The following is a 25,608-nucleotide window of genomic DNA, read 5'->3' as shown; positions in this document are numbered from 1 at the left end:
TTCTGACAGTCGATGAAAATCCTTGTCACATTTATCGGCTAGCGCAAAACTTCCTTTGACTGTAATTGGTCCCTTAGGTCCAGGTAACCTCCACAACAAGTATGTATAATGTGGTACCGCCATAAACCTAGCATATGCTGGGCGCCCCAACAAAGCGTGGTACTGCGATGGGAAATCTACGACTTCAAACTCCAGCCTCTCTATCCTGTAATTTTCTCGGGTCCCAAACTGAACGTCGAGATTGATCTTCCCCAACGGATAACTTGGCTTCTCCGGCGTAATTCCATGGAAACGCGTATTGGTTGGTTTTAGATTTGCTAGAGATATGTTCATCTTCCTTAGTGTATCTGCATACATAAGGTTTAAGCTGCTGCCTCCATCTATGAATACTCGCGATACGTCGAATCCCGCGATTACTGCTGGCAAGATAAGTGCTGACTGCCCTGGTCGAGGGACTTGCTGCGGATGATCCGCTATTGTGAAGCCAATGTCTTGCCCTGACCAATTGAGGTACTCAACTGTTGGTGGAGGCATCTTCTCTGCCATGAACACCTGTCGCGAGATTACTTTCTGAGCTCTATTGGATGGTCTGCCTTTCTGAATCATCGAGACCGCTCCATTGGAGTTGGGATCAATGTAAGGTGGTGGCGCTGGTGCTGCCGCTATTCTGAGCTGATCTCGATTTTCGTCCGTAATTGCGGGAGGAGGTGGCAAGTGAATCTCACTCCTGGGCCCTTGCGGGTTTCTATTTGTCGCTTGGGTATTGGCGTGCCCTGCCCACCTTAACATTGCCTGAAAATTTCGACAATCCTTCTGCAGGTGTCCTGACTGTCTCTTTCCATTGCTGTCGAGATAAAAGTGCATCTGGCATGGCCCGTTCATCATCTCCTCAGGGGACGCGAAAGGTCTCTGGAATCTAGGCCCATTATTTGGCCTATTATTTCGGGAGTCATCTCTATTGTCGCCTCGCTGCTCGTTGCTCCTTTGATAATCATCTCTATTGTTTCCTCCAGCGCTTGCTCGAAATCCAGCCGAGATTTGGCCAGGTGCATCGTAACTCGAAAATTGTCGAGAAAATCGTCGTCTATTTTGAAAATTTCGACTGCGGTCCTCCTCTGGTGACCTGTGCCGTTTATTATGCACAGCATCCTCGCCATCTGCCCATCTATTTTCTATTTCCATTAATGCTGATACTGTCCTTGGGTTGGTTCTTCCCAAGTCCTCCACAAAATCTCCTCGTCGAACTCCTGCCACAAACGCATCTATCGCTCTCTCGTCAGATATGTTTTCTGCCGAGTTTTTGATGATGTTCCACCTTTGGATGTACTTCCTCATTGATTCATCATGCTTTTGTCGACATGATCTCAATTCCTCAAGTGTCGCGGGCTTTTTGCAGGTTGATCGGAAGTTCTTGACAAACACATCCTCAAAACTGTCCCAGCTGTCGATGGAACCTGGGGGAAGTTTCTTTATCCATGATCTTGTGGCTCCGCTTAGGTGTATTTGAATGCTCTGCATGGCTGTTGCTCTGGTTCCACCTATCAACTTTACCGTCTCGAGGTAATCGACTAGCCAATCCTCGGGATCTTGCAAGCCGTCAAATTTCTTGAAACTATCGGGCAACTTGAATCCTGATGGGACTCGAGTTTTTCGGACCCGTCGCGTAAAACACGGGAGTCCACACATATCTTCTTCAGCAAGTTCTGGTGACTGCCGATATTCTCTTCTATCTTGTCGCGCTCTATCTACCCTGGCCTGAGTCACCGTATCTCTGACTCCACTTGCTCTTGGTTGATCTTGCACTGCTGCGGTAGGTCTCGGGCTATTTTGTCTTGCAGCTCCTTCGGGAGGTGTGGCTGCGAACGCTGCTCCCATGGCTCCACATCCTGCCATGGCCATGTTGTACAACGCCTCTCTTGGATCTCCGGGAGGTGGCCTAGACGCTAAGATGAAAGCTTGCGTTGCCATGTATCCTGCTTCCGGTGTTTTTGGAATGATATTCCCCCTCGTGTCGATTGACATAAAAGACATATCGAGGTTTTGAATTAAAGTCTCTCTTTCAGCTTCAGGTATATTTTGTAGCCGAGATCTTGCTCTCCTTCGAGCTTCCCTGTGACTATCTCCCGAAGTTCCTGATTGTCGACTCAACTCCGCTCTTCGCCTGCTTGATGCGGAAGCTGCCTCCTTTCTTCTGTTCAGAGCAGCTGTCTGTTTTTCCAATTCTCTTCCAGCTCGAGCGAGCCTATATTGGTAAGCCTGCAATTCTTCAGTCGTAGCAGTTGTCGCCATTGGTTCTGAACCATCCATAGCTCTTGCGGCTCTATCCCATGCTGATTGTGGGAGTTGAACCCTAACACGTGGTGTAGGCCCGACATATTTACTGCCCAAACCTCGCCTTAAGTCAGAGGGATCGACATATGGATTTCCCAGTTCGTCGAAAGCCTCTGATGTTTCCTCCTGATCGCGACTTGCTTCTCCAATGGCGTAAATTTGATGATATTTTGAATTCTACACCTTGCTGGTTTTGGTGACACCATCATAGAGATTGGTGAAGACCTTTCCAACAGTGATGGATTTGTCGATGAAGTCGAAGCTGTCGATGCTACTCGAGTCATCGCTTATATAGGAGTCCGCGGATGACTCGAAGGACCTGGCGTTGAAGATCTTGGTGAGTTTTTCGCTTGCTTTGGTGCTGATGAGGCGTCGCGATGAAATCTCCTCGTCGCCTGACTCAACGGATGATGCTGAACTTGAAAAATCGGGATCGACCACCGATAATCCCGGCGAGATCGGAACTTCGAGACGGTACGCTCCTTCTTTGTCGACGCGGAAGTGGAACTTTCTGAACGTCATCTCCATGGGCTCCTCCAGATACGCATATGCATCCAAACGGGAGGGCGGGTGAGGAACAAAATCAACGAGACCAGTTTCGATCTGTTTACCTCTGTCCATGATGTTGCTTGCTATCGACGAAGTCGACGATCTTGAACGTGCCATCGAGATCAGCTCCTTGTCGCCTCTAGATCCCACAGACGGCGCCAATTGACAAGGTATTAAATTGTCAATGCCTACAAGTAGTAGACTTGGGTTTCGTTGGATGTAGAGGGCAAGTAGATCTCGAAGGTTTCAGCCGAAAAGTACTCGACGATGTAAAAGCTAGGGTTTGAGAAACAATGATTCGATCCTTTCTTTGTCCCTCGACTCCCCCTTATATAGGAGTTGGAGCCGAGGGATTCGTGATACACAGGTTTACAGAGTCCGGGAGGGTTTCTAACCCATCCCGCAAGATTACAAATAATACTTCCTATTACAACTCTAGCTTTCCATAATAGCATCTTGGACTTCCGAATCTTCTTATCCTTCGGGTCGTGGGCCTCCAATAAACCCCGGGTACCTTCTTCGGCAGGCCCATTGGGGATGCCTATGTCACCACCCCTTGTGAAGATTGTGAAGAGAAATAGCACCAAATGGCTAAGTGAAGTGAGCTGAGCTGCCTTTTGTAGGGATGGGCCTTTAGTCCCGGTTGGCCTGGCCAACCGCGACTAAAGGCCTTCGGGCCAGGCATGAGGACATTTAGTCGCGGTTGGCCTGGCCAACCGCGTCTAAAGCTCCTCCCGTCCACCAGCTGGCCACCGAGCGCGCTGGGCCCAGGTCTTTAGCGAACCGCGACTAAAGACCCCTTTAGTAGCGGTTCCTATATTTTCGGGACTAATGGGGGTGGACGGAAGCCTCTTTTTCTACTAGTGACGACGCCCTCCCTCCATGTGCCTTTTGTCATCTAGAGTTCCTCCAGTCGAAACTTGTGCTTCTCAACCTGCTTCCAGCATCGGGGGGGGGGGGCATCCAGAGGGCCGGCAGCCGGATGTTGAGAGGGTGTGTAACACTGACACCAAGAGAGGCATTTCATACAGCGCATCTGCAGCACGGAGTACTGATCTGCTGATGATGAATGAGCAATTCTTGTTCATCGGTTGTTGTGTTTGTCCATAGAAGAATAAAGATGGAGAGAAGTAGTCCTCGTGTACATCTTCTAGAGACCGATATATGGTGATGTCGAGGTGGACAAATACAGTGATGAAAAGAAATTTCCTTCATTCTTTGCTCTTCTACTCCCCTTGGTTCAACTTCATTCCCCAATACGAAACATTAGAACAAAGTATGCACCGCTCCAAGTTCAGTCTGAGGCGTTCGATATTGATGGACATGAGCAGAAGATGCATCATACCGTCAAACATGATTTACAGTTTCGTTTGGGCAAGAAGATTTTACATGTAACAATCCAACATTCATGACTACAACAAGTCTACAAATAGGGGACATGGCTAGCAGATACAGAGAGATCTTAACTTTTGAGAAATTCAGAATTGTTGGGGCTTTCTCACAAAGAGAAAACACCCTTCAATGTGAACTTGTGTACATAAATAGCAAAATCCAAAGTTACAGACACTTGAATGGAAGGACGTGTTGTGAATGAGCAACTAGTATTCACAGAGGGCCATAGGCCAGTACATGTACATGTGTTACAATATGCAGGTAAGCCCCTTATACACTGGGGAATAACAGAAAAGGGACTATACAACTCTAACACCCCCCTCAAACTCATGGTGGGTCAACAACACTGAGTTTGGAGAGAAAGAAACCATGTTGTGCTCTAGTCTGGGCCTTCGTGAAGAAGTCGGCAAGCTGAAGCTCTGAAGACACATAATGAAGAGCCATAACCTGATGCTGCACAGCATGACGCACATAGAAGGCATCAACACTGATGTGTTTGGTGAGCTCGTGCTTCACCGGATCACGCGCAATGCTGATGGCACCAGTACTGTCCGATAAGAGCGGAGTCGGAGCGTCAGCAGAAACACCAAAGTCCGCAAGTAACCAGCGTAACCAAGTCACCTCAGTCGTCAAGAGAGCCATCGCTCGCAACTCAGCCTCAACACTCGAACGAGAGACTGCAACCTGCTTCTTGGTCTTCCAAGCAATGAGAGAGCCACCAAGAAAGACACAGTAGGCTGGATCACTAGCCCAGGTAGCATCTGAGTAGGTCTGGAGCTATAAGGAGCTGGAGCGAGGAAAGAAAAGCCGACGGGAGATAGTGACACGAAGATAGAGAAGGACACGAAGAAGATGACTATAGTGGACACTAGTGGGAGCAGCCATGAACTGACTCAGAATGTGGACTGGGTAGGAGATGTCAGGACGTGTGACAGCAAGGTAGACAAGACTCCCAACCAAGTGACGATAGCGAGTCGGGTCCGGAAGAGGATCACCATCAGTGGAACGGATGCGGACATTGAGCTCCATAGGAGTCTCGACAATGCGCTCATCACCAAGAGCGGCACGAGTGAGAAGGTCCTGAATATACTTCTCCTAGGAGATATAGAAGCCATCGGAGGTAGAGGAAACCTCAAGCCCAAGAAAGTAGCGGAGAGAACCAAGATCAGTCATGAGAAACTGATCGCGAAGACGGGCCTTGACAAAGGCAATGTACTCAGGGTCGTCGCCTGTGACGATCATGTCATCAACATAAAGAAGAAGCAGAGTCCGACCACGAGAGGATGTGTGGACAAAGAGCGCAGGGTCATGTGCGCTAGGGACAAAACCAGCAGCGGTGACCACAGAGGAAAAACGCTGAAACCAGGCGTGAGGGGCTTGCTTAAGGCCATAGAGAGAGCGCCGGAGACGACAGACCATGCCATCGGGAACAGAGTAGCCACGAGGTGGCTGCATGTATACCTCCTCAGTCAACTCACCGTTAAGAAAAGCATTCTGCACATCAATTTGACAGACAGACCAGTGACGAACAGAAGCAACGGCAAGAAGAGTACGAACAGTGGTCATGTGAGCCACTGGAGCAAAGGTCTCGTCATAGTCATGACCATGCTCCTGCTGAAAGCCGCGAGCGACAAGTCGAGCCTTGTAGCGCTCAAGAGAACCATCGGAGCGAGTCTTGATCTTGTAGACCCACTTGCAGGTGATGGGACGAACAGAGGAAGGAGGAGTGACAACATCCCAAGTGCCAGTACGCTCAAGAGCAGCAATCTCCTGAGCCATCGCTAGCTGCCATTCTGGATGAGCAAGGGCATCCCGATAAGAGGTCGGCTCAAGGGCAGCAGAAAGACCGTAGTGAGTAGGAGAATAGCGATCAGGAGGAGGACGAGGACGAGCACGAAGATGATGAGTCGGCTCGGACGGAGAGGGCATCACATCAGAGGTAGAGGGCATGTCAGGAGAAGCAACATCATCCTCACGGGGACGACGGGAGTAGTGAAAAGGGTAGGGAGGGACGACCGTAGTCGAGGAATGTGACATGGGAGAGGAAGGTGGTGAGGGAGGAGAGGAAGGTCTAGCGGGTGGAGGATGAGAAGGTGGTGAGAGACTCGGCAGAGCAGGGACCGGAGGCACAGGAGGAGGTGAGTCAGGAAACATGAGAAAAGATATATCATCCACCGAGAAGGAAGAGGAGGAGGGACGCGGGTAGAAAGAACGGGACTCATCAAAAGTGACATCCCGAGATATGCGCATCCGACGACCAATAGGATCCCAACACTTATATCCTTTGTGCTCAGGGTTGTAGCCAAGGAAGACACACTCAACAGACTGAGCACTCAGCTTGGTGCGTTCGCGTGGAGCAAGAAGAACATAGCACACGCAACCAAAAAGACGAAGGGTCGAGTAATCAGGAGTGTGACCAGTGAGACGCTCAAGAGGAATACCACCCTGCAAGGCTATGGAGGGCTGAAGGTTGATGAGATATGTGGAAATAGACACAGCCTCAGCCCAGAAGTGAGGAGGAAGAGAGGCAGCGATCATCATCGCACGAGCCGTCTCAAGAAGGTGGCGATGCTTGCGCTCAGCCACGCCATTTTGGGCATGGGCGTCAGGGCAGGAGAACTGGGCAAGAGTGCCTTGCTCAGCAAGAAAACCACACAACAGCCGTGAGATATACTCACCAGCAGAATCAGCCCGAAAGACACGGATAGGCGTGGAAAACTGAGTGTGGACCATGGCAGCAAAACGCTTGTATATCGAGAGAACCTCGCTGCGAGAAGTCATAAAATAGATCCAAGTGTGGCGAGAGAAATCATCGATAAAAATAATATAGTAGCGTTGGCCCCCCTTGGACGCAAAGGGAGCGGGACCCCATACATCAGAATGGATCAAATCAAAGGGACGCTGAGAAACAGACTCACTAGTAGGATAAGGTAACTGATTTTGTTTACCAAGCCTACAACCATGACAACCCTGAAGCGAGACATCTCCTGAGACAGGCCCCAGAAGACCTCGACGAAGTAAAGACGACAAGCGAGAACCACAAAGATGACCAAGACGATGATGCCACTGCTGAAAGGAGGCGGTAGTGGAAGCAGCAAGCACACGTGGTACAGTCGGTGAAGTGGTGGAAGAAGGAACATGAAGCCAGTCAAGCTCCCAAAGTCCCTGGGAGTCACGGCACCGAGGGCCAGCCCCAACCAGTGCCCGAGTGTGTGTGTCCTGGACAGAACAAGAATCAACATCAAGAATGACCCGGCAACCAGAATCAGTAAGTTGAGCAGCGGAAAACAAGTTCATGGTAAGGCCGGGAACATGAGAAACATCAGGAACGGAAAAAGAGGGAGTAGAAAGAGTGCCACGACCAGCAACAGGAAGAGAAGTACCATCGGCAGTAAGAACACGAACAGGAAGAGGAAGAGGACGAAGAGAAGAAAGAGAGGAAGAATCAGGAGACATGTGAAAAGAGGCTCCAGAATCCAGAACCCACGAAGATGTACCTGACTGTGGAGAGGAAACAGTCGCGGAGGCAGCAGTACCCGTCGAAGCAGAGCCGGAGGAGGCAAGGAGACGCTGAAGTCTCGCTATATCCTGCTCAGTGAAGCCGGTGGTGACAGGCGCTGAAGGTGGAGCACGAGGAGGCACACCCCGCTGCTTCTGGTAGCAGTCAGACTCAAGGTGACCAGACCTCCGACAGTGAGTGCAGAACCGAGGAGGGCGAGAGCGACCTCCACCGCGAGAAGGGCGGGCTCCTCCAGAAGCAGCAGGCACTGGTGTAGGAAGAAGTGGCGGTGCAGGAGCAGTGAGAACTCGAGCAGCAAGAACAGAGGGTGTCCCAAGCAGTCCAGCACCACGTAGACGAGTCTCCTCAACACGAAGCTCAGTCAGCACCTCTGAGATAGGAACACGGCCTTGAGCAAACAACTGAGCACGACGAGGCTCAAACTCTGGACGAAGTCGAGACAGGAACTCATGGATCCTCTGGAAGTCCATATCTGAACGTACTGTCCGGCAACACTGGCAAGTATCACAGACAGCACTGCGAAGGGAGTCAAGCTGGCGCCAGATCGCCGCACTCTGGGTGTAGAACTCATCAACAGTAGAGTCACCCTGCTGAAGATCATGCTCCTGGCGCAACACAGACAAGTACAGAGAATCCCCAGAAGGCTGATGCTGACGAAGGTGAGACCACATATCGGCAACAGTGGCGAGGCCCATAAACTCAGAAGCAAACTGTGGCTGAACACTCTGAGAGAGAACGGCAGCAGCCCTGGCATTCTCATCACACCACTGAGTATAGGTAGCTAAACTGTCACGGTAAGAGCCAAGAGCCTCTGAATAAGCAAGTACCTGCTCCTCATATGCCTCATCAGCAGTAGCCTCGGCAGACTTGGCTGCATCTCGATCATCCTGAGTAGCATCCTCAGCAAGTGCCTGTGGCACAGATGGTGGAGTAGGAGGCACAGGAGCACTGGGGTGTGGCGGACAAGAGACCTCGCCGGTAAGAACACCCCACAGCCGAAGACCACGCATGTGGATGCGCATAAAGGCAGCAAACTCCCCATAGTTGGTGCCATCAAATATCACTGGGCACCGAGGAATACTTACATAGCCAGACACAGAGGACTGACCAGATCTAGATCTGGCCAGATATGCAGCTCAGATCGTGCTGCAGCCCGAGCAGCGACCGAAAAAGGGACCGGTCGGAGATGAAGCAGGCCTGGGCGAGGCAGAGGCGGCCGGAGGCGGCGCAGGGCCAGCCGGGGCGGAGGCGGCCGAAGTCGGGGCGGCCGAGAAAGGGGCCGGCGGGGCGGCCGAGAAAGGGGCCGCCTGGCTGGGCGAGGCGGAGCCGGCCGGGGCAGAGCGGAGCTGGCCGGAGGCGGGTCCGGCCGGGACAGCCAGCGACGGGGCAGAGCCAGGGATGGCTGCTGCACGAGCAAGCACGTCCGGGGCACGCTTGATGCGGGCTGACACAGATGGCCGGAGAAGAAGAGGAAGCTGGCCAAGATGACCGGAAAGCTCACCGGAAAAATCGTCGGCGGCAGCACGGAGTTGCTACGTGCAAGAGGAGCTAAACCTAAGCTCTGATACCATATTGTGAATGAGCATCTAGTATTCACAGAGAGCCAGTACATGTACATGTATGACAATATGCAGGTAAGCCCGTTATATACTGGGGAATAACAGAAAAGGCTATACTGGGGAATAACTGGCTAACAGGACGAACTTACTGTTTAGTTCTGCTGTATCCACACTGATTGCGCTATTGAACAATCTGCATTGGAAATTCAGTGCAAATTACGCTTTGCGGCAATCCATCTATCCAACAGACTTAACATACTCAGGAGTCAGGACAAACAAAAAAAACCTTGAAATTAAGATTTGTGGGGCTTTCTCACAGAGAGAAAACACCCTATAAAAATTAGCGTATGCTGCTTAGTGTGGCGTGCACACGGTATTCTTTAGTAAAAGGCGAAAGAATAGTTCGCTTTGTGCTCACCACGCAGCTGCGTGCCTTTCAACGGTTAGCACCCCGACCTCTTATATAGCCGAGCTCCATGCGCTGTTTCCCTGGCTAGGCGAGGTGGGACTAAACGAAGACGCTCCACCGTGTGCGCTCCTTCTACTGCTGCCCAGCAAGTTAATCAGCAAAGCCCATGGAAGTATGCTCGCTGTGGGCCTTTCAGGTAGTCAGCCCACGCATTCTCAGAGGAGAGGAGACAGAGCTGCTCCGCTCGACGGCGGCGGCTGATGGGTGCATGACGCCGGCCGAGGAGCCTCGACCCACCTTGAGGCAGAGGATGACAGTGCAACCGGCGACTCGATGGCGACCGGCCACGGATCTTTCGGAGGCGAGGGGACTCACCATCGCCGGCGTCGGCCCATCGGCCGCCGGGTTACATCTCGGTTCGTGTCTCATTGCTTCGCATCAGTTTCCCTATGCACAGTCTAGGTAAAATTGATGATAACCCCCCCAGTCTACCCTCTCAATCATGTTCTACCACATTGCCGGGATATAGTTCTTCGTTCTGCACAAGCAACAAAATAGATGGAAGACGCTAACCCAACTACTAGCATGTTTCCTACTCACAATTCACAACAACTACTCTCGGCTAAAAAATCACCAAAACCAAAATTAATCAAAACAGAGCAACACTGCTCTATTTTTAGTGTCAGCGATTAGAGCATCTCTAGCAGAAGCGGCAAACCGCAAACCCCAAATCAGCACCCAACACTATTTTGCGGTTCGATGAACGCGCGCGCAGAGTAGAATCGACATATAGAACTGCATATTTTTTTAAAAAAATGGCGGCGCAAGACAGAATTGCATTTCATTTGGATAGTTTATGCGTACATAGAGCTAAATTCGACTCAAAAGCAACTCGAATTCGACTACATTCGAGCTAAAATCCACCGCTGCGGCAACCTAGAACTCAAAATCGGCTCCGGGATGCTCACCGGAGCCCTGTGCCGTGGCGGCGGCGCGTCGGAGCGGCCTCGTCACTCCGTGTAGCTGCCGAGGTCGACGAAGACCCTGCCCTGCTCCTCCGCGACGCGCCGCCATTCCTCTGCCTTGTACGCGTCGCGCGGGCTCGAGCGCGAGACGAGGCCGACGACGGTGTCGAGGTTGCGATCCTCGACGAAGTCGCCAGACGTGAGCCCTACGTTCACGCCGAGCTGCGGGAGGAGGCGCTCCAGCTCGGCGTCATCGAGGTTGCCACCGGGCGCAAACTACGGTTGCGGGAGGCGCGGCGGCTCGTCGTCTTCCTCCATCTTCACCACCAACGCCGTTGACGGGTGCTGGCGGGAGCTCGACGACGAGGACGCCGCGAAAGGGGAGGAGGCACGGAGGCGGCGGTAGCGGTCGGACTCCCGCTTGGCGAAGACGGGCGGCGCCGCGACGCCGTAGTTGCGGTAGCGGTAGCTACCGCGGATGCGCGCCACGTCGGAGCGGACGTTTTCCACCTCCGTCTCTCGCCGGCTGGAGGAGGGGTGGAGCTTCCGCCGTGCTCTGTGGAGCGCCCCCGCGCCCGTTGGAGCTGTGCCCCGCCACCATCGTCGCCGGCGGGAGGTGGGGTTGCTCGATCTACGTGCGGCTGGGCCGATTGCTCGCTGGCGGGGGTGCGATTTTTCATCAGCGGGGAGGTGGAGAGGCGGAGGAGCGGATGGGGTTTGGCCCCCATCCGCCTCGCCGACCGCTATATATGCGGGCTTTTGGGGGGGGGGGGGGGGGTGAGCTGCGGCCTGGATCCGTTTTCCAGGCCAGACCGCCGATGCGGGGTCTGGTCTGGCCCAAAAAACGACCGAAACCCCATGAAGTTGCGTTTCCATGCCAATATGAGGTCTGCTAGAGATACTCTTACTGGAAGTCAAGTGGGATTCTTTTCCCTCTTCTAGCAGAGCTTGCATCACTGTGATCAAATTGCGACTCTTAATGTTCTGCCATTCATTCTTCACATGTTGAGAGAAGTGCATTTATCCTCTGAACGGTCGTGAGCTCCAGTCAAGGAGAGTATACAGGTTCTATTTTGAGTCTTTGATGGCATCGCGATTCGTTGTTTGTGCCCAATTTTTGTAACCTCATGGGCTTCCACTTGAAGCTGCATTTTCTCTGTTCCCATCGATGAACCATTTGTTCAATCTCTGTCGAGTAACCTCTACCTGAAAATTAGATTAAAAACCATAATTCAGTATATCTCCTACACTAATCTAGCACTCAGTATATATTTATACAATGAACAGTTAGCGAAGCTTACCTGTTTATCCCAGTCAGTCCTAATTGTTATGAACAGAAGTACAATTGTTTGAACCAGTGTTCCGAGCAGCATGCCAACCCAAACGCCCTACAGTAGCAACCAAGGATACTTAGGACAACTTTTTTGAAACAAAGTTAGGACAACTTAGAGCCAAGAGGTAAGTTAATGAGTTTGCTAACTGATTGACTGGCACAATGGTATCATCTTACCTTCACATGATATCCAAGAACATAACCTAGGATCGCTCCAAGGGGGATACCAATCAAGTAATATGTTGTGATGTTAACATATGCAACTACACTTTGCCAACCCGCCCCAACAGCAACACCTACCAGATGATCAAACAAGGTTATAGTTTCAGTAAACTAAACGTGTCTTTACTGACATAAAAGGCAAATAGTTTGTGTCGCATGAAAAAAACCAAATCAAATGATTATCGGCATTCAGTCAAATGCTGAAGAATGAATACCTGATAGTACTGGTTGAACACTGTTCAACAAGATAGAGATGGCCAGGAGAGGCGAGAGATCAGCAACCGCGGCAACCACCTCTTCACTCGTTGTAAATATGTAGGAAAGCCTCCCTCGGAATGAAAGGAAGAACACAAACAACACAAGGCCTATAGAGAAAGAAGTGCTGACTACGTTTAAGATGGCGAACTTTGCCCTTCTTGCACTTCCAGCTCCGAGCTCATTTGCCACACGCACTCTATAACACACAAAATTATCATCATCAAATTTCTGAAACTGATTTGATCACATGATACGTTAAGAACGAGCTCTTAGAGCAGCAAATTACCCTGTCGCAGACAGAAAGCCCATAGAAATCATCAACTCCCAACCATTGATGTTAAGGCTGCAGATTTCACATATGGAAACCACAATAGTTAATTAACTCATATGCAGCGACAAGGAAGCAGTGTGAAATGACTACTGAGTTCTAACTCAGTGGCAAGGCTAGCGAGTGCGCAGCCAGCCCACCTGGGCCCCATCTAGCGGTAATTTCGCTGGGAGGGGTGGACTTTAAACCGGGTTATCATCCTAGCGTCCATCCGCGGGGAGAGTCTCATCCTACCTAACAATGTATAGCCAAGGGAGGGATCATTCCCCCGTTGGTCAACGTTTTAGGAAGCAGTGTGCAATTATGCAATGGCATATATGCACCAGTGGCTAGCTACCGTTCTTTCAACTAATAGGAATATCCAGAGTGGAGCCAAGCAATGGCGAAGTGAACTATGAAGTAGTAAAGATTACCATATCGAAAGAGCGTCAAGTGTAACCTCTGGATTCTTCATGTACCCGGTTAGGAGCACCAATATTGTGCTGTACCACATTTCCAAACTGAAGAGGCAGGCAGGGAAAAACATTTATTATTGCTAGGTGCATCCAAAATTTCTATATGGGCAGTAAAGTATAAACCATAGGCGCATAGTTGGTCGGTAAGTACATTGCTCCTTTGTTGCAGGTGAATTTTTTTTCTTTCTTTCTGAAACTGTTCTATATATATAGTCAAAACTGAAGCTTGTTCTTACCAGAGCATCACACCAGAGGATAGAGAGAGCTTTAGGATGGGGAAGAGGTCGGTGAGTGCCTCGGTGGAGAACCCCGTCCATGTGAGAGGGCACGCACCACAGAACACAAAGATGAGCTGCCCAGACACAGGAATCCACAAGGAAATGACCATGGAGCTCATGACCCCGGTAAGTCCAAAGTGGAATTTGATGGTCAAGAGCCACGACAGGAACAGATGGGTGCCGAGGTTGATGAATGCAAGATAGGTGACGATCATATTCTTGCTTTGCGCCTGCAGGTACATCTGGAGCGTGAAATTACAGAGGTTGCTAAACAGCATGGGGATGTACCATACAGAGATGCGCCCAGCAACTGCGGCGATCTTGGGGTCCTGGCCGATGAAGACGAGGAGAGGCTCGGTGAACAGGAAGATGGGGAGCATGAGCACAGCGCAGCTGCTGAGGATGATCCAGGAGCGCTGCAGGTAGATGCCCAACATGTGGTACTGCTTGGCCCCGTACGACTGCCCGCACAGCGTCTCCAGCGCGCTTGCCATGCCCAGCTGCATTCAGTTTACGCACATTAATCAGGTGTTAAAAACCATGGGGTTTTTCTCATTTGCAGAAATTTGTTTCTGTTGCAGTGCTGAACTGGTGCAATGACACCGCTCTGCAACAGCAAGGTTGATATCTGTGCTCCCAAATTATCTTATGGTGAAACTGACTCTATGATCAGCCCTTCATCGGTTGTCATCTACTGTTGCTAACTAGTTGTGTTCTTGGGCAATATTTGGCAAGATTATGTCCTGCCAATTGACTGCCTCATGCAGTCGCGTAGACACGTAATTTCTGGTTCTGTTATGTTTTATGTCACACATCACTATCGAAATATAGATGCTGCCCATAGCTAGAGATCCGGTGTGTTCAGTTCATATATATACACCTTATTCCCCCGCTGTTTATGTTATGATGAAACTGGTAATAGATTGAAGCATGAGCCGGCTCAGATCATACTCCTTGTTCCTCCACTGTTTAAATGGTCTATCACCTACTGTGGCTAACTTAGGTGTGTTCCTGGCAATATTTGACAAGATTATGAGCAACGAATTGACTTGCCTCTTAAGAACATGCAAGAGAAGAAGAGTGGTACAGTAGTATGAGAAGCAATTCAGGAATCCTATATAGTTGGTTGCAGTACCAGTATGCCGTTGCAGAAGCGCATGAGGACGGTGGAGACGAGGGCGAAGGCGGCGAGCTCGGTGGGGCCGATGTGGCCCATGAAGGCCAGGCTGATGATGGTGACCCCGAAGCCGGAGAAGCGCGTGCAGATGGACGGCCCTGCCACCTTCCATAGCTTCCGGTTCTCCTCCAGCAGCCGCTGCCCCAGCCCCAGCCCCACTTCTTCTTCTCTCCCTCCTGCATCCCCGCCTCGGATCACACTGTTGTCACCATTTTCGACCCTTGCCGGCCTTGGCCCAAGCAGTGGGATCTTGAGCTCCTCCTCCCTGTTCTCCATGAATGTAGTGCTGCTTGATCAGCGAGCGTTTCTCTACAGAGAGGATGGTGACTGAAGCTGGTACACCTACGCTCTCTGCTTAAACATGATGCATATGTGTGCATGGCCATCTGAGTAACTCCTTGTCCATTCTATTTTTGCACGTTCACGTAGACATAACAATTCACTCAAATTTGGAATTGCTAGATTGTTGGGGCTAGCCGAAAGCGTCCTCCATAAAAAAAGCAACGCATGCTGCTTAGTGTGGCGCGCACACGGCAGTTCTTTACTAAAAGGTGAAAGAATAGTGCTCACCACGCAGCTGAGTACCTTTCACCGATCGCACTAGCCAAGCTCCCTTTCCGTTGAGCGAAATTGATGCAAAACGTTCAGATACAGACAAGATTCTTGCTGCATTCGTCCTCCCACGAGAACATGGTTGTCCTTGTCGCTGCTCCCGACGCCCAAGGATATAAGACATTCGTGCCTTCAACTTCAGTAGGAATATGGGATCAGCTTGTTAGAGGGAAACCAAACCTACAACGGCAAGACAACATTCAGGAAGAAACAATGCACCAATCGTGCAGTGCAGACAAACATTCTTGTACAGCTGTTCATGTTGAATACAATCATGCTGGTATCAGTACAAAACCTCTGTCAAACATTACCAAGAAAAAATGGCATGTACACCAAACCTAGTACATCTTCTCGACTGACTTTGTGTTTCGATCTACTCAATCTAGTGATTTACAAGCATCGGTACAAAATTTTACCAGTTCCTTCGTCTGGTTAACGAGACGAGAACAATTCAGTAGACAAGGTCCGAGTGTAGGACAATATTGACTGTCCTCCAGCTGGAAGGTGCACACAGCAACCATAGGAAGTGAACACTTCCCTAAGCCAGGTTCATTCCTCGTGTTTGCGCTTTCTTGCCTGATCTCGCTTCTTCTGGTCTCTTCTGTCTTGAACCTTATCTTCGTGGCCCTCATCCACCATCCTCATATTCGCAAGACGCCTCGCTTTGAATACCTGAAGTGTCGAGGTAGTCCAGTAAAAATCAGTTTGACCCAGAATTTGATACTCAAACAGGCTGTCGGGGTATTAATCCAGTATAGCATACCTTTGTAATATCTTTGGTGACTTCTTTGTCATCGCACTCATATGCATCGAATCGATTCCCCACATCATCTTCTATCTCATGTAAGAGACATATATCCCTCTGCAGAGATATCCCAATAAGCATGCAGGTTTCACTAAGAATTTATTTCATTATTACCAGAACACACAGCATGACAAAAACAGCTGATCACTTGTCTGTAAGCAAATTTGGTGCAGTCCAACCATGTATATTTCTGATCTGATCACTTCTAGTTCTAGCATGTGCCTCAGTATACAAGAGCTAGCTGGTGGATAAATTACATAACTATGGGAGTGTACTTTCTGATATATGTACATGCTTGGCGTCTAGTATTACTTCTCCCACTGAAATATTTCAAGTTACTCCAAAGTAGTTACCAATTTTCAGAGCTTGTGTGGAGATCTCTTTAGCCCCTCGATAAATTTTGACCAATACATATAAACTCGCAATAATATGCATCTATTACCCATCATGTTGACATGAGGACAAGACTGTAAACTGGAGTTCTCTTTCAGTCAGGGAGCCTGTTGTAGTTCTTATTTTAAATAAATGTGGGGACATGATAATGGATCAAGGAAAAACATCATGTATTCATGTAAACTGTGCATTCAGCAAACCTGAGTCACAAAGCTTATAGAGAGCCCTCCCCTAGTTGCTCTTGCAGTTCGCCCAACCCGATGGATATAATCGCGTGGAAACCTATCAGAAGCAACAGTCAGCATTCATCAAACTATGTTGACAGGGGGTACTTCCTGTTGCATATAAAGCTAGTATAAGACACCTTGGAATGTCATAGTTGATAACAAGATCAACAGTTGGGATATCCAACCCACGGCTGCCCACGTCAGTAGAGATCAATACAGGGACCTGACCAGACTTAAACCGATGCAAAGCTGAAAGCCTTAGCGACTGAGCCTTGTGAGAGTGCAAAGAAACAGCAGGTTGACCAAGCTCTTGCAACACAAAGTCCAAATATTGGCATGCCCTACATGACAATAGAATTGATTTTAGCTAACATCTGAAGAAAGCATTGAACTTTAAAAGGATTATAAAGTAAGTGTAAGAATAACATGTGGCATTCCATCAGAATCATCTAGGAACAAGAGTGGTTCAAAGGAAATTCTGAATACAGAGTTTGACAATTGAAAAAGTGGGTACATCAAAATTGTAAAGGTTAGACATTCTGTGGAGATATGTGCATAGTAATAAAAAAAATTATCGGAAAAATTTGCACTTTTGAATGAGCTAAAACAATATAAACAGCATATTTCTGGTTTATGTAACTTACTACTGATATGGGAAAAAATTAAAATTAAATAAAATGTTCATGCAAACCAGATCTGGGATCTCTCACCCTATGCAGCTTGCAGCCTAACACCAACAATGACTAATTATAGTGAACAGGAGCAAACCTGCAAGTTGAAACAAATACGATGGCTGAACGTATATTATCTTCCTTCATTTTTGCCAGAAGATACACAAGATGGAGCTCTTTTCCATCAGGAGGTATATGGATATACTGCTGCTTCAAGCCCTCAACAGTCTTGAAGCCTTCGTATGCCTCATAAAAGTACGACTTGCTGCCCGACAGCTCAAGCAAAGACCGCAGATTCTCTGACATTGTTGCAGAAAATAGAAATGTTTGCCGCTTCTTCGGTAAGCAATCAAATATGACCTTGAGGTCCTCCTCGAAATTGGAATCTACAACTCTATCTGCCTCATCCAACACGAGAAACTGCGATAGAAAAGACAACACATGTTACTAAGCTGAAATTACCAGAAGAGGAAGTACTAAAAGTCTATATTGCTTAAGATGCAAATACTTTGCCTACTGTAAGAACACAGATTACCTAATAGGCATGCCTGTGAACACAACAACAAACCATGAGCAACTCGTACCCAAAACAAAGATTCACATAGGCACACACAACGTAAGCACAAGAAATCTGCTACACTTCAGTAAAATAACGTATTTCTATGACAAAGATGTGCTATATTTGTTATCACGTATTTCAATTGATCACTAGGCATAAGCAGCGAAGCATTCCTCTGTTCTTATGCAGGTGAAATAGCAAAATTTCACCACCACTATAAAGTTCCCTAAACTGATACTGTAAAACAACTTTTCTCCCTTTGTAGCACGATGAATGTCTTTGATAAGCATGTCTTTGTGTCTACAAGGGCATATGTGTTTTTGCACCAATGGCAACTACAACATGCATTTTGGGTGAATTTCAGTGTACGGTTTGAGCATATGAAATATCCTAGCATATTGCTGGTAAAAAAGAAAAGGAAGTCATATAGCAACCTTAGTCCGGGCGAAGACTTTGGCGAGGTCAGGGTCGTTCTTGATGAGCGTGGCGATGCGGCCAGGGGTGGCGACGACGATGTGGGGGCGGCGCGCGAGGCCCTTGGCCTGGCCGAGCGGGTCGAACCCCCCAATGGCCGCGAGGCACCTGATCCCGAGCGGCGAGCCGAGCGCGCGGAACTGCTCGGCGAGCTGCGCGGCGAGCTCGCGGGTGGGCGAGAGCGCGAGCGCGGCGACGCCGAAGGGGCCCTCCCCGAGGCGGTGCAGGATGGGGAGCGCGAAGGCGGCCGTCTTGCCGCTGCCCGTCTCCGCGATGCCGAGCACGTTCTCGCCCGCGAGCGCGCGCGGGATGCACCGGCGCTGCACGGCCGTGGGCCGCCGCATGCCCAGGGAGCCGCACACGTCGACCAGCCAGTCTGAAAGGCCGAGGTCGGCGAAGGAGGCGGCGGCGGCGGCGCAGGAGTCGCCGTGCTCGGTGATGAGTGAAGGTGCTGGGTCGGCGTCGGAGTCGGAGCCGGAGTCGCCGGAGCTGGCGTCGTCGGGTTGGACGGCGGGAGTGGGGTCGGGTTTGGGGGGTTGAGGCTGGGCGGGCGGAGGATCGGTCCTGCGACTGGACGGCTTGGAGAAGAGGAGGAACGGGCGAGCTTCGCCTTCCACCTCCATCGTCGGCTGCTTGGTGGCGGCGCTGGCCGTGGGAGGTGGAGTTTCGGACAGGGGAGGGGGAAGCAGCGGCAAAGGGCGGCGGGAGGGTGAAGAGGGGAAGGTTAGGGTTGAGTGAAACACGGCTCTATGCCCTACCTGCCAGGGTTTAAAAAAAAAGATCTAAAGGTTGAGACCCGTTTTTTAAAAAATGTGACATTCGATTACTTGAGAAGAAATGTAGGAGTATATATTGTTTTTCTTTGGCACTACTACACTATATGTGAACAACTTTTACACGTGTGAATAAATTTTTAGAGTCGAGTAGTAATTCTCACTTGGCGGTGACTAGATCCCTCGTCGTTTTTTTACTTCATTGGGAAATTTGGAAATAAAATAGACGTACTTCATCGATCTCATGAAAGATGTTGGAACTTTGTTTAAATTAATGTCTAAATACATATAGATTCTAATAAAATTAAGACATGTTTCATGGAACGGAGAGAGTACAACCAGTCCGTCAACTTCATGGGACAGGCTCAACATGTAAGTGCACATCCAGTATTAGTACATCCGGTGATCATTCTCGGCATATCCTCCCCCTCCCCCCACCCCCCCCCCCCCCCCCCCCACCCCGTCCTCATGGCGCCTCCTTTCCCTGCTACTTCGAAAGGGAAAGGAAGATGACCAGAGGACCCTGCCTCATTTGTCACACGCGATGGCTTTTGCAAATTTGTGTGATCAAATGTTCTTGAGTTATGTGCTAAAATATTATATCTACAAATTATTTTGATGGCAAAAAAACATCTTGAATAAGAAGAAAATGGACAAATTGGCATGTTCAATGTAAATAGTGTCTGATACGGTTTGTTCAGCCAACCCCTAGATAGACAGATGAGGTGAACAAATGACAAATGATGCAAAGGAATGGGAAGCCACCTTGGAGATGCCTTAGTCGCCTTCCATGAAAGTGAGTTCATGATGTACGTGGCATGTCCGTCTCCGTCTGTTTCTTGATACATTTCCAAAGGTGGCAAATAACGTACAAGAAAATATGTGCGATGAAAAATTAGTTATAACTTATTTATAAGTTCAAATAATTTAAAAATCTTGAATATAAACAAACTTTATTGAAGTTTACCTATATGCGTGGGAGGGGGGCACATGCCCTCCCTCCTTATCATGTGCAGTATTAGAAATCAGGGGCGGATCTACATCCAGGGTAGCCCATGATACAACCCTAGGTTTAGGCCAAAAACTACACTAAATTCCCTTAAAATATTTGGAAAAATCCTAAAAAAAAATAGTAGCTCATTTTCTAAATGCATGGGCCAGCCAAGGATTTCGACTCGACGAGTCGACCGGTCGTTCTGGGGTAGCGACTCAGAGACTAGTCAAGACTAGTCTCGACTCAACAAGACTCATGTTTAATACTAAATTATTAATATGTATAATGTAGGATATAATATAAGGTTGGGGATAGGGGAATGGGGAAAGCCTAGTCAATTCATGCATATCTTTTTAAATTGCAGGGGTTGTTTTGGTGCACATATTGACCACTATAAACCGCCCAACAAGATGATTCTTCATCCTATAAGGCCTAGAACCAACTTTTTTGCCACATAGATTACATTGCAGCTTCAATCTATCATCAGCCAGAATGCATATTCTATATTGATTCAGTAGTTACAAAATGGGAAGGAGAGGAAAGAATGGAAAAAAATATGACATGTGGGATGATACGAAAAGATTGATGGAGATAAATGAGAAAAGAAGTTTAGCCTGGCATGCTTGGTAGTCTTGATTATATGCATTGGACATGGAAGAATTGTCCCAAGGCATGGCATGAAATGTACTATGGAAAGAGCAAAGATGCTACCATTTTACTTGAGGCCGTCGCGTCACAAGATTTGTGGATTTGGCATTGTTTTTTTGGGTTGCCGGGAACACTCAATGACATCAACATGCTTCAAAGATCCCCTTTGTTTGCCAGACTAGCAAATAGGGAAGCACCCACTTGCAATTACAATGTCATGAACAATGAATACTCAACCCGATCGATGGCATCTATCCGGATTGGACAACTTTTGTGAAGTCTGTGAAGGATCCCTAAGACATAATAGAAGCTGAATTTGCCAAAGCTCAAGAAGCAACTCGCAAGGACATTGAGAGAGCTTTCGGAGTTTTGCAAGCAAGGTTTGCCAATTGTTCGTGACCCAGCCCGGTTTTGGGACAAAAAAACCTTGTGAACATCATGATATGTTGTGTGATTCTTCACGACATGATCATCGAGGACGAAAGAGAGTTAAGCTTGCCCTATTTCTATGACAATGTTGGCACCCGAGTGAAACCCAACGCAATCCGGATCAGTTTTGGTTTACGGGCTCTATTCTGCGCCAGCGATTTTTCGACCCGTAAACACGAGTTCGGTGAACTGAACTCCGAGTTTTCAATTCGCGTTTTTACAGACTAGGCTCTGTTAGAGATGCTGTAAGAGATATAGACTAGGCTCCCTCTCTCCTCAAACAATTATAAGAAGATGAGCAAAAATAGTGGCCGACTAAGCATAATGCTAAACTCTTAAAAAGTGATTCTACAACCCTTTGTTCCATTTACAAGTGGACCACGCCCACCTTAGATTCCTTCTGGCCCACAACAGACCCTGAGTGTATTGCTAATTTTTATGGGAACTCGTGGAACGATTTCTTTGGAGTGCTAAACCTTCCCTTTCCTGTTGCTATATCCAGTTTTTTAGCAATTTAGTTGCTGTCTTGCAACAAAATTCCACTAATCATTACTCAACGCAGCTTGCAGCCAATGGTTCTCCTTATCTAGTTTTCCAGGATCTTAAGTGTTAGTATTCGCTAGATTTTCTGAAGAAAAGTGAAGCAAAGAATAATATTTTAAGCGCATTTTTACAATTTTATGACTGACTTTAGATATGAGAAATGTTCACCTCTTGTATCCAGATTCTGCTATGCTTTCTTTTATACCATTCTGCAGTGAACTGCCACCTAAATTTCCAATACTATAATGTTCATGAATTTGGGTGGTAGATTAGCAGTATAGTTTGAACTAAACACATTACAAGTTAATCATAACTATCATTACATATTCACCAAGTTCAGAGAGATCAGCCAGCATGTCCAAATAAGAAACAAAAAAAGATCAGCCAGCATAACCATCAGTGAAGGTCTTTATGGATGGCTCCAGTATATAACAGCTTCAAGTCTAGTAAGAACAATCAAATGAAATATTCCTTGCAGGGCAGCCACTCAAAGAGGCAACAACACTGAAAACGACAACTGATCAAACTATTAGTGTAACTACCAATTGTGAAGGGCTCGTGCCACCTAATATCATTCTTGAAGGCCAGGTTTGGACTACTGGCTAGAGGGCTTTGCTTCAGACAATAACTGATAGCTTTTCTTCGTGAAATCTGATATGATATACTGACAACAATGTTTAACCAAGAAAACGTAATGAGACAGATACTTGGAAGGACCTAAAACAATTATAGACACTAAAATAGGTACTCCTACCAATCTATCAAGCAATAGTATGCACCGAAAATCAATCTGTTCTGACTATTTTGACCTGATCTCCTGTAGTCTATGCTGCATGAATTGACAAAACTTAACACTAGGTAACGGACAATTGCAATTTTCTGTCGTAGAAGATTGCTAGTTCATCATAGCTTCCAACATGTTACCATGAACACAAGAAGAAACACAATCTGATAATCTACAGTTCCCAAAGGCTATTCAAGGTAATTAGGTAAGTGGTACTTATGATGGTCATTTACACAATACGCATGTTAATCTGATGGCCAGTGTCCTCTGTTCAATGTGAAAGTTCACTGAAAGTTCGTTTCTAACTCAAGAACATTTAGCAACACACATATGTGAACAGACAAGAAATGCAGAGAAGTCCCCAAGCTAACTCATGAAGACTTAGAGAGCAGAGGTACTGCAAAAGGGCCACTAAGAAGTAGAGGTACCGCAAAAGGGCCACTAAGAAGTAACTATTTGGCCATTGAGGCTTGAGCACAGTAAATTATATGGAAGGCACATAATTTAGAAGAACGTGTGTAACCAATTGAGCATGCCATGCCAAGCAGTATCAAGATGGCATGCCTAATGAGAAGCCCAGGATGGAGTTCCCATGAATCCCAATGCGCCGGCCAGTGGCAGAGTATATGGACACCAAAAGTTACCACGCCATGGGAACTTGTATGTCACAAGTTGCAAGTGTTGATTCCATCTTTGCAATCCCTGGTCAGGTTGTTGAATGTCTCCACCTTTGCCTTCGACCTATAGAACACCTCGGTGTCGACAATCACCTTCATGTACGCATCGAACGGCACTGGCTTCCCACCGGTGATCGTCGTCGTCTCGTTGTACCATTCACTGGTATTCGACCAAAGCTCCTTGTAATCATCAAGCAGGTGCACATGGTAGTGCGACCTGAGCTTATCAAAGTAGTAATAGAAGGGCTCGTTGGTCGCGATGTAGAGGTTGCGCCACTCCTTGACAAGCTTGGTGACCTTGCCCACGATCGCATCCGGCGACGTGTCGGCGTCCAGGTTGGGATACATCTTCTTGTTCTGCGCCTTCCAGCCCCGGACCACATGCAAGCCGTCGTAGTCCCAGTCCATCCTGCCGGCGATCTCGGCCACGATGTTCATCAGCCTCTTGGACTTCCAAATGGCGTGCCACGGCCGCTGGACGACCTTGGCAGCGCGCCCCTCGCAGACCCTGTACCAGTAGTTCTCGGGCTCCTTCCCCTCGAACTGCCGCCAGATGATGCTGCTCCGGTCCTTCTTGAGCTGCATCGGTGTGGTTTTGTAGGTGGGCACCTTGCGCACGCTCATCCGGCCCGGGCTGCCCTTCTTCTTCTTGTCCCAGCGGTGCCAGTCCTTGAGGAAGTCCCCTTCCTCCACCAGCGGCACCGACTCCTTGAGGTGCTCGAAGTCGAAGTAGAACCGGAAGTCCTTGCCGTTCACGTCCCTGCCGTCCTCCGTGTGCGCGCCGGAGAGGCACATGGAGAGGTCCATGACGAAGGTGCGGTTCAGGTAGTTGGCCTCACCGAGGCCGCAGAGGAAGCTCCAGATGAACTGGTTCATGCTCTTGCAGTGGTCCCCGCCCCGCATGTAGTAGAGGTACCTGCCGCGCCGGAACTCCGCCTCGGAGCTGAGGATGGGGATGGTGTCGTTGATCTCCGCGTCCGCCTCCGGTGGTGGGGTTGCGGCGAGATGCGGTTTCTTGTTGCGAGGGCGGGTTGGCGGGCGAGCGGCGTTCTTGCCCGAGCGGAACTTGCCGACGGACGTGATGTCGAGGGCGCAGGCGTCGCCGGGGGTGAGGGTGAAGCGGCGGTAGTCGCGGTACCGGCGCCAGGACTTCTCGCGGCGGTTGCGGAAGCGCCAGGCGACGTCGCATTGGGTGGGGGCGGGGCCGGGGACGGGCGCCTCGTAGCTGAGGAAGACGATGGACTTGCGGAAGAAGGCCTTGGCGTTGAAGGCCCTGACGGCGGCCAGCACGCGCGGGTCGGAGCAGTTGAGCGGCGCGTCGGGGTCGCAGGTGGAGGGGGAGGTGGCGGGGGAGGTGGGTTGGTCGTCGGCGGCGTCCCGCTGGGCGGCGGCGGCGGCGGAGGGGGAGGGGGAGGTGGAGGTGGAGGGGAAGTCCTCGCCGGTGGGGAGGAGCGAGTCGTCGGGGTGGAGGAAGGTGGAGTTGGGGAGGACGCGGGAGAGGGAGGTGGTGATGGCGGCGGAGGACTGCAGCCAGGGGTCGGGCGGCTGGTAGGTGACGGCGACGACGGTGACGACGAGGACGGCGAGCACGAAGAAGGAGAAGCAGACGTTGCTGGCCGCCTTGATGAAGGACTGCGAGACGGGCACCTCGCCGACGGCGGAGGAGGAGGAGGAGGAGGGGCGGCGGCGGGGGTCGTGGAAGAGGGGGGCGTCGTCGTCGTGGGTGTGGTCGTCGTCCTGGTCGGAGGACGACATGGCTGGATCAGTGGAGGAGGGGCCGGAGCGGCGGCGGGAGGAGTCGGAGTCGCGGAAGAGGGGGGAGTCCTCGTCGGCGTGGTGGTGGTCGTCGTCCTGGTCGGAGGACGACATGGCAGGCTGGATCTGGGAGCGAGATTTGGAGTGAGGCTGCGGGCGGTGGGTGAGATGTTTGGGTTGGCGTGGGGGAGGAGGTGAATGCGGTGGAGTGGCACTGTCGTGGTAAGCTGTCCTTGCCTGTGTGTGTCGGCGCCGGAGGAGTTTTTTTTTTCAGGAGGAAGAAAGGAGATCATGCGCCGCGCACCGCGCTAATCACTAATCAGTCGGTCTACGGAATGTTGGAGAGAGAGATGTGCGGTGCGCTAATCAGTGTCACTGGTGACTGGTGAGTACTACCGAGTGGCACACTGTGCATCGCGAGGAGTTCACCGTCCGAGGAAGGGCACCCTCTCTCCGGGCACAAAGTTTGATGGGCAACAACAGAAAAA

At 49.6% G+C, this 25,608-nt stretch overlaps 3 protein-coding genes and 1 pseudogene across 3 annotated transcripts; all 4 read right to left on the bottom strand.

Annotated features, from left to right (window-relative positions):
• Positions 1-9,667: 9,667 nt before the first annotated feature.
• LOC127337809 (U5 spliceosomal RNA) lies at positions 9,668-9,778 on the bottom strand (annotated as a pseudogene).
• Positions 9,779-11,728: 1,950 nt separating this feature from the next.
• On the bottom strand, positions 11,729-15,507 carry LOC127332002 (protein DETOXIFICATION 21-like). The gene is made up of 8 exons (XM_051358254.2): positions 14,735-15,507; positions 13,558-14,099; positions 13,280-13,366; positions 12,825-12,881; positions 12,496-12,734; positions 12,236-12,354; positions 12,027-12,113; positions 11,729-11,931 (listed from the first exon to the last, which is right to left on the bottom strand). Exons 1-8 carry the CDS (start codon positions 15,050-15,052, stop codon positions 11,851-11,853), a joined length of 1,530 nt encoding a protein of 509 aa, XP_051214214.1. The 5' UTR covers positions 15,053-15,507; the 3' UTR covers positions 11,729-11,850.
• Positions 15,508-15,591: 84 nt separating this feature from the next.
• On the bottom strand, positions 15,592-19,257 carry LOC127332003 (DEAD-box ATP-dependent RNA helicase 36). Its single transcript, XM_051358255.2, has 6 exons — positions 18,478-19,257; positions 17,582-17,904; positions 16,951-17,154; positions 16,787-16,868; positions 16,152-16,250; positions 15,592-16,060 (listed from the first exon to the last, which is right to left on the bottom strand). The coding sequence occupies exons 1-6, from the start codon at positions 19,138-19,140 to the stop codon at positions 15,938-15,940; spliced, it is 1,494 nt and encodes a 497-aa protein (XP_051214215.1). The 5' UTR covers positions 19,141-19,257; the 3' UTR covers positions 15,592-15,937.
• A 3,873-nt stretch (positions 19,258-23,130) lies between these two features.
• On the bottom strand, positions 23,131-25,348 carry LOC127332001 (uncharacterized). Its single transcript, XM_051358253.1, has one exon. The coding sequence runs from the start codon at positions 25,232-25,234 to the stop codon at positions 23,354-23,356; it is 1,881 nt and encodes a 626-aa protein (XP_051214213.1). The 5' UTR covers positions 25,235-25,348; the 3' UTR covers positions 23,131-23,353.
• Positions 25,349-25,608: the final 260 nt, after the last annotated feature.

This window comes from Lolium perenne, chromosome 2, assembly GCF_019359855.2.
Source record: "Lolium perenne isolate Kyuss_39 chromosome 2, Kyuss_2.0, whole genome shotgun sequence".
Taxonomy (NCBI): domain Eukaryota; kingdom Viridiplantae; phylum Streptophyta; class Magnoliopsida; order Poales; family Poaceae; genus Lolium; species Lolium perenne.
Note: the sequence above shows the minus strand (reverse complement) of the source record. Positions and strands in the feature narration are given on the sequence as shown.

What these genes read in the sequence shown, in the direction of transcription:
- LOC127332001 (XM_051358253.1), bottom strand. Translation starts at nt 25,234, where the DNA reads ATGTCGTCCTCCGACCAGGACGACGACCACCACCACGCCGACGAGGAC.
- LOC127332003 (XM_051358255.2), bottom strand. Translation starts at nt 19,140, where the DNA reads ATGGAGGTGGAAGGCGAAGCTCGCCCGTTCCTCCTCTTCTCCAAGCCG. An exon ending in GTATTTGTTTCAACTTGCAG is followed by an intron (nt 17,155 to 17,581) that starts GTTTGCTCCTGT and finishes ATTGTCATGTAG; the next exon opens with GGCATGCCAATATTTGGACT. An exon ending in CTATAAGCTTTGTGACTCAG is followed by an intron (nt 16,251 to 16,786) that starts GTTTGCTGAATG and finishes ATATCTCTGCAG; the next exon opens with AGGGATATATGTCTCTTACA.
- LOC127332002 (XM_051358254.2), bottom strand. Translation starts at nt 15,052, where the DNA reads ATGGAGAACAGGGAGGAGGAGCTCAAGATCCCACTGCTTGGGCCAAGG. An exon ending in TGTTCAACCAGTACTATCAG is followed by an intron (nt 12,355 to 12,495) that starts GTATTCATTCTT and finishes ATCATCTGGTAG; the next exon opens with GTGTTGCTGTTGGGGCGGGT. An exon ending in TTCTTGGATATCATGTGAAG is followed by an intron (nt 12,114 to 12,235) that starts GTAAGATGATAC and finishes TTGCTACTGTAG; the next exon opens with GGCGTTTGGGTTGGCATGCT.